General features: G+C 49.0%; 1 protein-coding gene across 4 annotated transcripts in view; it reads left to right on the top strand.

Moving 5' to 3' along the window:
- Positions 1-15,511, top strand: part of LOC119178215 (RNA-binding motif, single-stranded-interacting protein 1) — a 300,933-nt gene that overhangs the window by 134,076 nt on the left and 151,346 nt on the right. For all 4 annotated transcript variants that reach the window (XM_037429409.2, XM_037429408.2, XM_037429407.2 and 1 more), the window contains exon 6: positions 5,088-5,125. In XM_037429409.2, coding sequence (XP_037285306.1) covers positions 5,088-5,125 — 38 coding nt within the window. The remainder of the gene's footprint in view (positions 1-5,087; positions 5,126-15,511) is intronic.

The raw sequence follows: 15,511 nt of genomic DNA, 5'->3' as shown, positions 1-15,511 counted from the left end.
TGGGATAGAAACGTACTGCCACCGTCTGTGAGGAGTTGTTTGGAGCACCGTGAACCAATATAACGTCCCGTAACAATAATTCAGCGACGTCGATTGCATAGGTTCGCGGTAAAGCTTGGGTAATAGCATAGCATGTAGCGTAATATGTAATCACGGCTATCCATTTGTTTCCCAATGTTTATGTGGGAAAAGGACCAAGCAGGTCTAATCCAACACTGTACTGCCACCGTCTGCGAGGAGTTGTTTGGAGCACCGTGAACCAATATAACGTCCCATAACAGTAATTCAGCGACGTCGATTGCACAGATTCGCGGTACAGCTCGGGTAATAGCATGGCATGTAGCGTAATCTGTAATCACGGCTGTCCATTTGTTTACCAATGTTTATGTGGGAAAAGGACCAAGCAGGTCTAATCCAACACGATAAAATTGTTCCGCGGGTATGTCGATTGGTTGGAGATGGCCAGCGGTTAGCAGCGATGGTTTTTACGGCGTTGGCATAACTCACACGTGGCAACATATTGGCATACCGAGCGAGCAAGGCCTGGCCAGAAGAAACGGCGCCAAACGTGCTCGTACGTTCAGAATACGCCAAGGTGTCCAGCCGTGAGAGTGTCTTGAAGTTCGGTGAGAACAGAGCGCCGCAAATGCTTAGGCACAACAATGAGAATGCCTGTCAGGTGAGAAATTGCGGCGATATAGGCCACCCTTTTGAAGAACAAAGTGGCAAAGCGAAGCGTCCTTCGGGGATGTTTCCGTATGGCTGATAATGTCAAGCAGCACTGGGTCGCGTATCTGTTCTTCTCCAATGTTAAGGAAGTTGGACACTGACAAGATAGAGTGCTTAGTGGGCGTGTCAGTGTCCTCAGAATCGACAGGGTACCGGGAGAGGCGATTGGCATTATGGTGCAGGCGGCCAGATTTTTAGACCACCGAATAGGAAAACTCTTGCAGGTGCAAAGCCTAGTGACCAAGGCACCCTGATAGATCTTTTGGAGAGTTCAGCCAGCAGAGCACGTGGTGGTCAGTAACTACTGAAAATGGGCGTCCGTATAAATAAGGCCGAAATTATGCCACCGCCGATACGAGAGCCTAGCAGTCACACTCTGTGATGGAATAATTATGTTCAGTGGCGGATAGGAGGCCGCTGGCGTATGCAATAATGCAATCATGGCCACGTTGTTTCTGAGCCAGCACTGCACCAATGCCATGTCGACTTGCATCTGTACAGATTTACGTAGAGCAGCAGGGTTGAAGTGTGCCAAAATCGGAGGAGTAGTGAGAAAAGCGATGAGAGTCGAGAACGCAGAAGCCTCTTCGGAGCCCCATGGAAATGGTACGTCTTGCTTGAGGAGCTGCGTGAGCAGCCTCGCTATGTGCGCAAAACTTTTTTTTCGAAGTGCGGAGGTAGCAACACAGCCTAGTAAAGCTGCGCACATCCTTCGCAGATCATGATACAGGAAAACTTTTGACGGCCCTGATTTTTTCTAGGTCTTGTGGGACGAGTTGAGCTACAGGCCAGCGCAACAGAAGTTGCCTAAGATGGCTGAGAGGCACTCTATATGGGTTTCAGATGTTGGTGAAAAAATGATGATGTCGTCCAAGTAGCTGAAACAGACGGACCATTTGAATCCTCTGAGCCAGGGAGTCCATCATTCGTTCAAAAATGGCTGGAGCATCACAAAGGCTAAAGGGCATGACCTTGTACTGATATAGGTCAGCGGGGGTGATGAATGCCATCTTTTTATGGTTCATTTCATCTATTTCAATCTACGAGTAGCCGGAACGAAAGTCTATAGAAGGAAAATAATGCGACCCATTGAGGCAATCAAGGGCATCGTCTATTCGTGGCACAGGATAAGTCTCTTTTGGTGATTTTGTTTAGGTGTCGATAATCGACGCAGAAACGCCATGCACCGTCTTTTTCGTTTTTTTGCGGACTAGCACGACAGGATAAGCCCAAGGACTTCAGGATGGCTCAAAGATGTTCTTCGCGGTCATTTTGTCGACCTCATTTTGAATAATGTGATGCTCGGCCGCCGACACTCACTATGGACGCCTATGAGTAGGGCGCTCATAACCAGTGTTTAAGTGGTGGGTCATACCAGTAGTTTTCTCCAATAGACGGTCGCTGAGGCTGAAAACGTGGATGTAGGACAGCAGAACCCGGTGGAGCTCGTCAGTCTACAGCGGCATTAAGTTTGAAGCAATCATCGACCTAACAGCGCTGTCGGAGGAAGTGTGAGATTGATGTTGATTGTGGGGGTCAGAAGAAGCGGCCACCGTGAAAACATCTACCGCATTGTCTTCTAAGGTGCAGAGCAATGCCAAAGAGATCTCCTGGGGCAGCACTTCATGTGTCAAACTAAAGTTGACAGCTGGGAAGCATGTGGAATTTCCTGCGGTGCACAGAATGGTGTGCCGTAATGTAATGCCGCGGTTGATGAGGACATCCGTGATATGGGTCAAAACATAGTCACCGCCGAGAGCTGGTGGTATTGAGACAAGCTCTACGTAGGTCAATGTTTGTGGAGAGAGGAGTGTATGTCTTGTTGCGCAGAGGCGACTTGGCTGTCGTGCAAAAGGTTCTGTTGCGGGAAAGTGTAGATTGAGCGTACTGGTCGAACAGTCTATGCAGGCAGAATGTGCGGACAGGATGTCGAGGCCTAGGATTACATCGTGGGGGAATTTATCAAGGACAGTGAAGAGAACAAGTGTGTGTTGATCGAGAATGCTTACACGAGCGGAGCACATTCCAACGATAGATGCTATTCCGCCATTCGCAACACGGACGAACTGAGTGGTCGCAGGTGTGAAAACCTTCTTGAGCTTGGGGCGAAAATTACTTGTAATAACGAAAAGTTGAGCGTCTGTGTCGACAAGAGCATTCACATGCATGCCGTCTATTTGAATGTCTATAAGGTTTCATTTTGTCTGTATGGTCAAGAGAGGATTTTCTGTCAGTCCGAGTGATGCAGCACCACCTCTGGGGCTGCAACATTTAGTTTTCCGTCGGGGAACCTTGTGAGACGGCGGGAGAATCGGGGCAGTGGAGAACGAGACTGGCGACGTTGGGGGGGGGGGGGGGGGATGGAGAGAGGGAGTAGCGGTGTTCAGTAGCAGGTTCCTGGTTAAAATGGTTGTGGCTTCTCTCAAGGCGATACGCAGGACATGCATGAAAGGTACGAAGGGAAGCTTCTGCAGGAGGACCCCAGCAACTTCTGCAATGGCAAGAAAAATGCCCAATTCGTTGACACGAGAAGCAGATTGCTTGTCGTCGAGTGTTTGCCATGCGGACAGATTACGGAACATTGAGGGAGAGCCAGTGTGGAAGAGACGCACAGGCGTGTGTTGGGGCTGGAAGTTGGTGTGGGGATTTGGTGAAATAGAGCGAATTCCTAAGCTGGCAATTTTCTGCCAGACGACTGCTTGAATGAGGGGCAACGTGATTGAAGGATAGGGGTCGGGAGACGTTGGTCCCACCGAAGCTGGAGCAGCTGCTTCAAGTTCCCGCCTGATGAGTCCCGTCAAGTTGTCACAGGTGTCTGGAGGACGATATGTGTCGAGACACGAGGACGTTGCAGCGGTATTCGAAAGGCACTAGAACTGATGGGAGGTGAGCCTGCTTTCAGCTTGTTTGAGCCGGCGACATTCTTGAATAATGGCATCAACAGATTACAGATTGTTGGAATATCAAAAAGTTGAACCCATCGTTGGTGATACCTTTGAGTATATGCACAACCTCTTCAAGCTCGGTAAGTTCTCATCGGCTGTGCGGCATAGGGTGAGGACATCTTAAATATAGCTTATGTAGGGCTGAGTGGAAGTTTGTGCATAAGTTGATAACTCATTTTTCCCGGCTTGTCGACGACTAAACAGGTTTCCAAAAAGCCCATGGATCTGTTTTTTTTTTTTTTGAAGCTTTTAACTCATTTTTCCCAGCTTGTCGATGACTAAACAGGTTTCCAAAAAGCCCATGGATCTGTTTTTTTTTTTAAGCTGTTCCAGCTGGTAATGTTTTATGCTCACGGGTATCAAACCAGACACGAGGGGTTCCGTTGGGGTATAAAATGATGTTCGCGAGCATGAGCATGGGGTCCCACCTGTAATTTCACTTTCACTTTATTTCCTTAAAGGCCCCGAGTGGGGGCATTATATAAGGGGTGGGTGTACAGTAAGGATACATGATACATGACCATTCAGGATGAGAGGTGCACTTTTACAGCATCAATGAAAGCATCTGGGTTGGTGGTGGCAACGACGGCGTAGGGAAGGCCGTTCCAGTCTACAATGGTGCGTGGGAAAAAAGAAGACGAGTAGGTGAGAGTACGGGTTTGAGGATGAGCAACACTTAAGCAATGGCCTGTACGAAGGGATATGAGAGCAGGCGGTGAGATGTAAGGTGGCTGATTGAGTGAACTGTAATACATTTTGTGAAACAGGGATAGGCTGGCAGTACGACGGCGACAAGAAATTGACGCTGACTCGTTCGTAGAGGCGTAGCCATTGGTCGACGTCTGCACTTTCGCGGCCTGCGAACATGTAAGGGTCTTTGAGGGCGGGAAGCGTCACGGAAGTTGTTGTGGACGCTGGGTTGGCAGGCAGGGTAGGAGGCCGGGCGACTGGAGAGGATCTAGGCGAGTCTGGAGTGGTAATGTTGAAAGGCGCGAGCAAGCGTCCGCTTGGAAGTTCCATGGCGAGGACGGGGATCGCACCACTCTACCAAATATATTACAAGAAGGAGACCGACTTGTAATAGTCGACACAGATATATTTACAGCCAGTTAAGCGAGCAGCGCCAGCCACTTTGACTAGCTTGCGCCAGTCCATCTGCTTAGTCCCCTTCTTCTCCATACCTCTGGCACGCAGCAATATCTTCTGTGCTTTTACTCCTTTCTAAACATTTAAGGGTGGTTTCATACAAAATGGGGTTCATAGCGTCGGTCCGGGAGCTAAAATATTCAGTGAGGTATAACCTGGGAGACTTCAGGCAGGTCTGCAGTGAAAACATAGAAAAGTGTGCTAATTTTATTTATACAATGTTTCTAGACATCCTGTGTGACTGCATTGTCTCTCTTTCAAATGCAGGGACTGCCATATGAGCAAGGGGCACTCTCGCAGAATGGGTGAGTACCTTGCACCCCCAAGAGGGTCCTCGCATGTATCCACTCTAGGACGAGCTGACACATATGTTACAGGGACACACATCTCTGCATTGGTGTCAACCTGCAAAAAAAAAAAAAAAAAATTCTGGAAGATGGCACTGCCTGAAGGAACGCTGCTGATGTCTTCTAAGGGCCCTGCAACACTTTTTCAGCATGGGCAGAAAAGGCTATCAATTGGTAGTTGAGGCTGCCGAGAACGCTCGAACCGAATGTGTCAATCGTAGCACGCGTCCTAGAATTCAGAATAAAATATTAAAGCCAGCTAGAAATTGCTTTTGCTGCACACGACAAATTATGCTCATGCATTGTGTACCAAAGTCGCCTATCAGCGCCGTACTGGGCCGCAGCGCCAGAATTAAGCCACAAAGTGTGAAAGCCATCAGCGCCATGTTAGGAAACTTGGCTGAAACGTCGTTTCGGTTTCTTAAAGGCTGTGAAAACTCAAGGAACAGCCGTGAACTTTGATCCTAAAGGCGTGGTCACGATTGCTATGCGCGGCAATCATGGCAGCCATTGGCGTGAATAGCTCATGAACCCTTCTACATCCTGTGCTCTGAATGCAATGAGACTGCGAGAAAAGCATCTTACTTGAGCACGGCTGTATTCTCTTAGACAAGCGTTTGATAGAGTTACGCGATATCGTATCTAAAAGATTTAGCTGTCAGCCTTGCAATGTGTTGCTATGGCATTCATTGCTTTCTCTTCCCACAGTGATCCCACTCCTGTGCCAAATCAGATTTCATGCGCCATCCTGATAACATTAACAAAAATTGTGCTTAACTGTGCCAAAGTCGGATTTGGAAGCGTCTATATTCGGCAATAGCTACGGCGGTGCGTCAAAACATGTGCATGTTGTTCTTGGGGCCACCAAAGTCACAATTGCGTACCTAAGGTTACTATTCCCCAGAAATAACAATGGACGCACGTGCCTTCTAAGTAATCCACGATGTTTGTGCCGACGTTTATTGCCGACGCAACTTCTGTTGTGCTAGTCCGCTTAATGGTGAAACGCGCCTTCGCAGGGGCTCGTTACGTCTATTCCAATCTGTATCGTCAAACTGTGGCAGGGATTCATTAGCGAGCGTCCGTTCGAGAAACGCTGCTGATAGTTTGTCTGAAGAGTTGCGCGGCACGTAATTAAAGCAATTTTCACTAACAACCACACGCGTACGTGCCGTCAGAATGTGTCACGTCTACTTCTGGACATTGCGCCCGGTGTAATTTCCCGCGCTTCAAGTCCACAGAAGAGCACGTGCATGGTGGAAACGCGTTGACACTTTTTAATATACTTTATTCATGGATCTTCATTCAGAAGTTCATTTTCATTATTCCTTCTACCAGCACATCTGTGTTTGTAATCGCTGTTGAGGTAGAAGCTCCTAAAACACTCATTTCGAACTCGAGATTGCCAGGGTACATATTCAAAGTTTTCGCATGCTTTTTTTGTCATGTCATCTGATTATTAAAAGCATGCTTTCTGGTTAAAGCAGCCAGAATTAAGTTTTAATATCGCTGGCAGCTCTGGGGTCCGAAGGCCCAGGTTAGGCGGCTACACCTTGTTACATGTGTGCCTTTCGTTTTCCAAGGTAAATTAAATGTCACGTCGTCGCAATCGTTGCTTCGTTTTTTGTTTTTTTTTTGTGTGTGTGGCAGGGGGAGGGGGCAATCTCTGGTGAATGTCTGCGGCGCTTCGAACACTGAACGCCGTTCAGAACAACCTCGTAATTGACGTCACTGATGCGTCGCAGAACATTGTAGGGTCCGAAGTACCTTCACAACAGCTTTTCGGAAAGCCCATGCTGACGAATAGTTGTTTAGACCACACTTTGCCACCCACGTTGTATATGATGGTTCTGTGCCGGAGGTTGTAATGTTTGGCGTCATTGTCTTGTTTTTGGTGATTCGCAACCTAGCAAGTTGTTTGGCTTCTTCTGCTCGCTGCGTAAACTCTTCGGCGTTCATCTCATTACCATAATTTTTATGAGGGGGCATCGTGTCTAGCGTTGTAACTTCGCGACCGTAAAAGAGACTGAAGGGTGTCTTCCGAGTGGTCTTCTTACGAGCCGTGTTGTACGCGAACATGACGTAGGGCAATATGTCGTCCCAGTTCTTGTGCTCTACATTTACGTACATACTTATCATGTCAGGCAGGGTCTTGTTGAGACGTTCGGTGAGCTCGTTGGTCTGGGGATGATACGCCATTGTCTTCCTGTGAGCTGTACCACTTAGTCAGAAAACGATGTCCAAAAGCGCGGCCATCAACGCAGTACCTCTGTCGGTGATGACTATTGCGGGAGCACTGGTCTTAAAACGATGGCTTTGGTAAAAAATTGTGCCGCTTCAGCTGCCGTTGCGCATGGCCGAGTGCCTGTCTCCGCGTATCGGGTCAGGTAATCTGTGGCGACAATTATCCACCTGTTTCCAGTGGCAGACTTTGGGAAGGGGCCCAGAAAATCCATGCCAATTTGTGCGAACGGTGTTGCCGGCATTCGGACAGGCTGCAGCAGGCTGGCTGGTTTGATGAATGGTGGCTTGCGACGCTGGCAATCTAGACATGCCTGCACATAAGTTTGGACAACTCCGGCAAGTCTTGGCCAGTAATAGTTTTGCCTTATCCTCGCCAATGTTCTTGCGTAATCCAAGTGTTCAGCGGTAGATTCATCGTGGCAGGCTTGCAGGACCTCACGGCGAAGCGAAGAAGGAACGACGAGCAAGTTGCTGCTGCCGGGGGGGGGGGGGGGGGGGGGGTTATAAGTTCTTCTTATAAAGAATGTCATTCCGCAAGCAGTACGACGGCAGCCCTCTCGAAAATAACCTAGGCATGCTATTCGTTCGCCTTTGTAAGTAATTTATGAGTGGTAACAGTTCAGGGTCGTCGCACTGCTGTTGAGAAAAAGCGGCAGTGTCCACAATTACCAAAAAAGTCGTGACGTCATCCTCATCTGGCGATGCCGTCTCAACATGAGATTGAGAAAGACAGTCGGCATCGATTTGTCGTTTTCCCTACTTGTAGGTAACAGTGAAGTCGAATTCTTAGAGCCCAAGGCTCCAGCGTGCAAGACGGCCAGATGGATCTTTCAAGTTGATTAGCCAACAGAGCGAGTGGTGATCGCTGATAACGCTGAATGGGTAGCCGTACAAATAAAAAGGAAACTTCAGGACTGCCCACACTTTTGCAAGACATTCTTTCTCTCGTAGTATAATTAGCTTCTGATCGGGACAGCGTCCTGCTGGCGTAGGCGATTACCTTTTCCTTGTTGTCCTTCGACTGTACGAGCACTGCTACAATACCCACATAGCGTCTGTAAGTTGTAATATTGCTGGCCAAGTTCATCGAAGTGGGCGAGCATGGGCGGTGTTTGGATGCGCTGACGAAGCTCGTGAAATGCCTTCTGCTGGTTTTCGCCCCATGTGAAGAGGATATCTTCCCCAGTAAACTGTGTCAATGGCCGTGCGATGCGCGAAAAATTGGCAATAAAACACCGGTAATAGACACAGAGTCTCGAAAAACGTCGCACTGATTTTTTGTCTGATGACGGGAAATTTGCCACGGCGGCAATTTTATTCGGGTCGTGTTGGATCCCTTGGCTGCTCACGACGTGACCGAGGAATTGAAGTTCGTGGAAGCTGAAGTGGCACTTTTCGGGTTTTAGAGTAAGACTGGCCAAGCGTATCGCTTCAAAAACTGCTTCGAGCCTTCATAAGTGTTTTTCGGAAGTCGCCGAAAAGATATTTACGTCGTCGGGGTACACCAAGCAGGTTTGCCACTTAAGTCCTGACAGAACCATGTCCATCAGACGCTGAAATGTTGCTGGCACCAAACACAAACTGAAAGGAAGTACCTGAAGTTCGTGAAGTTCATCGCGCGTAACAAAGGTGGTTTTCTGGCGATCTCTCTCATCCACTTCTATTTGCCAGTAGCCGCTTTTCAAGTCTATGGACCAAAAGTAACGGGCTTTTCGTAGTCTATCCAATGAATCATCAATACGCGGCAGAGGATAGACGTCTTTCCTTGTGATCTGATTTAGCTTCCGGTAGTCGACGCAGAAACGCAAGCTGCCGTCCTTTTTTTTGATCAGTACTACTTGTGTTGCCCAAGGACTGTTAGATGGCCAAATAACACCATCTTCCAGCATCGTTTTCACCTGTGTTTGAATGGCTTCATGCTCTTTTGGGTCGACAGGATAAGGATTTTGTCGGGTAGGTCTGGCGTCGCCATCCGTGATGATGCGGTGTTTCATCAGCGTCGTCCGACCAACTCTTGATGTGGATGAGAAGCAGCCGTGGAACTTGTTGATCAGCGTGAGGAGGCGGTCTCGCTGAATGGGAGATAACGTTAGATCAACGTCGACAGATGTCAGTGTAGTGATAGTAGACGCTGCTGCTTCCTCCACTAAATGATAATCTTCTATTTGAGCGAGTTCGTTGAAATAGGCAATAGCCGTGCCTTTAACTATGTGTCGGCGTTCTCTGCTGAAATTTGTCAACAAGAGTCCAGTGCATCTGTCAATAAAAGTGATGACAGCCCTGGCAATAAAAATGCCGCTAGTGAATGCGAGCTCCTTGATGTGTTCAGCGATGCTAGTACCGTTTTGTAAGATGTCGCAGTGCACAAATACCAGGGAGCAACTTCGTGGCGGCAGTATGACATCTTCATCGTCAATACGGAAGCGAGGTGGCTGGTGTTCCTAATCCGTAGCAGTGTGTGAGCTTATAGCGAACGTTACTCTTCTGTCGCGGAGGTCAATCACAGCCCTGTATTCGCACAAGGAGCCCATTCCCAATATGAGCTGTTTACAGCACCCGTTAAGAATGACGAGGGTGGGGACAAAGGTGGAACCAGCGATTTCGAGTCGGGCCGTGCACTTTCTTATTAGTGTCAACAACTGACCTCCTGCAGTTCTTATATTGGGTCTGTGCCATGGCATCTTCACCTTCCTTAGTCTTTCAGCTAGCTGTAGGCTTATTATAAAAAAGTGGGAGCCAGTGTTCATAAGAGCCGTCACTTAGTGGCCGTCAATGTGAATGACGAAGTTAGCGCTGATAACGTCAGTTACGTGGGCAGTTGTCTCATTCGTGGGATTAGTCGTTGCTCTCGTCTTCTTCGGCATCTGTGGCTTCGAGCTGTCATTTGTCTGCAATGAAGGCTGTTCGGAATTTCAATTATTGGCAACCCCACCCCCCGAGGTCGCTGCGTCTGGTTTCCTCGTCGCGGGCTAGGGAACCTGCTCCTGGTGACGTCGGCGATACTGCGACGATTAGGTGAACTGGCCCGTGCATGAGATGGAGAAAGTGATCCGGGCATTACTGGATTCCGCGGCGGTGTGTTCACAGGAGTGTCGTACATGCGTCGATCGTCGTATGTAGCGTAATCAGGGTAGCGAAGAAATCTCGAGTACTGAGCGTCACGATAGCGGCAAACTCTGTAGACGTGCCCAGCTTCGTCACAATGAAAGCATACCGGTCGACAGGAAGCGGTACGCCACGAATCGGTTTTCAGACGCTGGTAGGTAAGCGGGGACTCACTACTGGGCCACCCTGTGCTATTTATTCACTTGTTGGCTATACGGCATTCGTCTTGTTGGAGATATCGGCGAAGTCGGGGAAAGTCGTCGGCGCTGAGAGCGGCTGTGTTTGCAGGGTTGGCGGTGGTCCAGTCGTTGGAGTCCGCTGTGCTGAAGGCAGGACAACGGGGCGTCTGACTGCATCAGCATAAGTAAGATGTCGTCGCACAGCACCATAGCCGGATGAAAAGAGAGCCTGACGGGCCTCATCCCGGACAACATCGGCGACAAAAGAAAATGCTGGCGTCTGTTCGGTTGCTGGGATTAAACCAAGCTGCCGAAGCTCCTCTAAAATCTCCCGGATGACTTCCCGCAGAAGCCTGTCATTGTCGGAGAGGCTCGCCGCAGCCGTAAGAGAACTACTCGCTCGAAAGTTAACCGGGTTCTGCTGGCGGTACCGTTGCTGTAGGACCCGTTCAATAGCTATGTCATCTTTCGTGAACTCGGCCACTGTGGTTGGTGGATTTCTCACAAACCCAGCTAACAGTTGCTCCTTCACGTCTCGCATTACATACCGTAGCTTCCTGTCTTCCGGCATCTCAGGATCTGCACTGCCGAAAAGACGGGTCATGTCCACGTCGAACATAGCAACGCTCTCATTTGGTTTTTGAATTGGAACTTCCAAAATGCGTTGCAGATTCTCCTTTCTGTCGAGACTGGTAAACATGTCAACCAGCTGGTTGCGGAATTCGTCCCATGTAGCCAAGCTTCTTTTCCTGTTGATGTACCACGTCTGGGCGTTGACTTTCAGGCAGAAGTACACATTCGCGAGCTTGTCTTCTGGGATGGCCCACTGGTTGTACTTCGCACAGTGTTCGAACTGGTTCAGCCAGTCTTGGGCGTCTTCATAAGTCTCACCACGAAAACAATCGGGAATCATGGGATTCTATAGTGTCATGTGCACTGGAGCTGCAATGGCCATGTTGGCTGAAAGAGACAAGCGATTGCTGGCAGTTTCTCGCAAGGGATTGAGCTCGGGAGCCAGGCCTTGCAGACGGCGACTGAAACGTTGGATTGGTGTGTCGACGCGTGGACCGCAACATTTTATTCGTCTCTGTCTTCTTCCAAGGACACTCGCGCTGCTTCGTTGTCGCCGCCACTGGCATATACGCGCGTCAATATGAACAGTCCCGGCTCGTTTCTTGCCGTCGCCGCTGCCGCCGTCTTTCACCGTTTATGTATACATATCTATATATTGCCACGTCCCTTCCTCAAGTTTTCTAATCACCCCATTACGCTGCCAAGCGATTCTCAGCGCAAACTGCGTGTTCAAGAAGCTTCAGGACTGCAGTAGATCATTTTGTTAAGATTACGCCTACATCGTTAACATTTCAGCTTATTTTGGAATCTACTTCGTCGCTAGCAATAACGCTAAAATCTTCGATGGCGAGTGTATAAATATCGTCGCGCTTCGCCGCTTGTCAGTTGATCGACATCTGACGCTGCATTCGCCACTATCAGTGCAAGTGTGCTACTGTAACCAGACTTTCCGTTTACCGGGCACAGGTTCGCTCAAATTAACAGTTTAATCTGACTATTCAGCCTTCTGCCTTTAGCCTCGTCACGACCTTGTGAGATCTGGTTGAGGTGCTGCTTCGTTTATGTACCGTACGCTCCCGTCAAGCTGTGAACCCAGCCCAGGTCTCGGAGAAGACACCGATGCCAACCAGAAGCAGCGAACAAGCCGCTGGCAGCAAGGTCTATCTTTGGAGTACGGGCCTCTGCAAGACAAGGCGCGAAAGATCAAGGCCATGACCTAGACTGCGACGAGAATGACAACCGCTGCATCACAGCCCGCGATCATTATGCATCAACCCAGGGCACCACCAACTTTACGCGGGTCATCGTTCGAAGACCCGAAGACCTGGTAGAGACATACGACTACGTGGCCATCCTCAACCACTGGGACTTTGAAGAAAAGCGTCGTCTTGTGTACTTCTACCTGGAAGACACCGCAAAGACATGGTTCGCAAGATGGAGTCTGCGTTGCAAATGTGGGATGTATTCTGTGGTGCATTCCTGCAAACGTTAGCGAGTGTCACTCGCAAAGAGAGGGCTGCTGCTTTGCTAGAAACCCGGGTCCAGCTACCAAATGAAAATGTTGCCATTTTCACAGAAGAAATGACCCACCTGTTCTGTCACACTGACCCAGACATGCCTGAGGAGAAAAAAGTTTGTGTTTGGTAATTAAAAAAGAGTGTTTGGTAATTTTGTGTAATGATGACTTAGCATGTAGATAATGGTTGATGTCGCGATTCGGCGGACGATATTGTCGTTCAAAAGTAGTCAACAAAATGTGTTGTTGTTTGGTTTGTACCAACCGTGTCTACTGTGTCCGTTCACTCCAAGAGCGTGGCGTGGCGCACGCTCGCCAATTCGAGACCCCACAACGTTCACGTCAAGAGGCTGCGCTGCCGAATTTACACGTCGCCAGACACCGTGGACGCCATATCGTCCACCTGCCGGCCAGGGCAACGCTCCGAGAAAAAACCGACATGTGGCGCGCTCTCGACCACCGGTCTCTCTGCTACCACTGCGGGGAAGCTGGCCACACCTACCACCGCTGCCAGTACCGCCAGATTGGACTACGTGGTTTTGCTATCGACGCGCCGCGTCCTCAGTGGGATGAAAGACCACGTGACATATTCGACTATCTCGCCGGAATGCAGAGGACACCCCGAGGATCTTTTTGTTCCCAACCGCTACCTGTCACCGCACCGTCGTCAGTACTTTGGCCCAAGCCGGGGCTGGTTGCCTAGCCCATATCAGGAAAACTAAAACCAGCAACCGATGGAGGTGCAGTTGCTGCACGACGAACTGCCGAAGATCCTCCGCCGACGCTGCTGACGCCACGACGCAGCTTCAAGAGCCCGCCTTCATCTCAACGTAGCCCCGACGTCGAAACTTCGCGACCAGAAGTAGTCCCGATTATGCAACGTTGAAACCGTGGTGCAAACCGTCTTAGACGTGCGCTCTTCTTTGATATACTTCTCCTTTTATATACTTTATTCATGGATACTTTATTGATGGAGCAGCCGGAATTCAGTTTTAATACGCGCAGCTTTCAGTATGGAGGCCATCGCTCGTGGCTCTGGGTTCAAAAAGCCTATGATGAAGCGACTGCGCCTTGTTAAAGGTCCACCTCTCGCTTTCAGAGGTCAATATGTGACGATGAAAAAAATTACACATGCGTCATCGCACTCATTGCTTCGTTTTTGGGGGGGAATGAGGTGGAAGCTGCGTCGCTTGAAGGGCGCATTCACGAGCGTGCTATCTCGAGGCTTAATGAGACATGCTCGTAAACTTTCTGTGCTACTATATATATTTTCGTACATTTTTGTCAATCTCCGTTACGTTGTGTATGCAGTGTACTTCCTACTATCTGGATAGGCTGTACTGTACTTGCCGCAAATTGAGCTTGTGTTCTGTCTTGTAATCATGTATTCCCCCCACTGTAATGCCTTATGGCGCTGTGGGTATCAAATAAACAAATAAACAAACAAACCTCTCCTTCGCATTTAGATAACTGACAGTGCATAAACCACTTCGGCAATTGGAGTGATCATTGTCCCTTTAGCCAGCGTTCATCTGACTAATGCAACGTCGTGTCCAAAAGATACAATTTGTTAGTGTCACTTAGGCTCTTAGCAATGAATGCGATACCAACAGTCTGTTCGCATTGAGAGTACAAGATAGAAGGGTATAACAGCAATATTTAATGCCTGCCGAATTAGCGCGAGTACCAGTGATCACACCCAAAATTAATCGCAACGCGCCCCTCCCCCTTGTGTTTTTAGTTGCTGCCCCCTTTTTGAAAAATTGAATTGCTGCACAAACTTCAAGGAAAACAAGGGAGACGGAAAGAAAAAGCCGCGCTCTTTCCTATCTCCCTTGTTTTCCTTCAAGTTTGTGCAGCAATTCAATTTTTCAAGTATGAATCAACTAGTCTGCAAAAAAGTATTGCCCCTTTTTGAAGATGGGTGGCGCGTTTACTCTTCTTTGGTAACAATCGATGGCAGGCCTGGCACACGGGTGATGCCATCGCATCTGCACTCCGTGAAAAGGAGGTAGGTTGGCTCTTTTATTGTGATAGCAATCATATTGTTACGTGAAGGTACACGCGAAACTAGGCGCTTGAAGATATATTTACACAGGGCCAACGCGCAAGCCAAGATGGAGAACGAGTGCTGTGCTCTACACTAAAATCGTGTCGTCTTTCTCGGCGCCTATCTAGCCGCTTTTGTGGGACATTGTCTCATAACATAATCTCCGGGTGCTGAAGCACCATCTCGGTGCTTTCTATGATGTTGCCGAGTGGTAATGCTTAAGGCAAGATACATGAACAATGTCTGTAGACAGTGAAAAGGAGAAGGAAGACTCGAGCGGGGCTATCTCGTAGGTCACATCTGTCACCTGGCGCAATACGCGGTAGGGTCCCGAGTAGCGGGAAAGCAGTTTTTCACATAGTCCAACCCGCCTGGTCGGAGTCCACAAGAGCACAAGAGAACCCGGAGTAAAGGAAACCTGGCGATGATGGGAGTTGTAACGCTGCCACTGCTGATCTTGCAATGCCAAGGGGCGCTGACGGGCACTTTCTCGTGCTTTTCCAGCTCTGGTGATAGCATCGTGGGCGTATTCGGTCGTCAAGTCGACGGCTATCAGAAAGATGGTGTCAAATGGTAAAGTTGGATCACGGCCAAACACGAGATAGAAAGGTGAAAAACCAGCTGCATTGTGGCGTGAGGAATTATAGGCGAACGTAACGAAAGGCAATGCAATGTCC

Source organism: Rhipicephalus microplus, chromosome 1 (assembly GCF_043290135.1).
Source record: "Rhipicephalus microplus isolate Deutch F79 chromosome 1, USDA_Rmic, whole genome shotgun sequence".
NCBI classification, from domain to species: Eukaryota; Metazoa; Arthropoda; class Arachnida; order Ixodida; family Ixodidae; genus Rhipicephalus; species Rhipicephalus microplus.
Note: the sequence above shows the minus strand (reverse complement) of the source record. Positions and strands in the feature narration are given on the sequence as shown.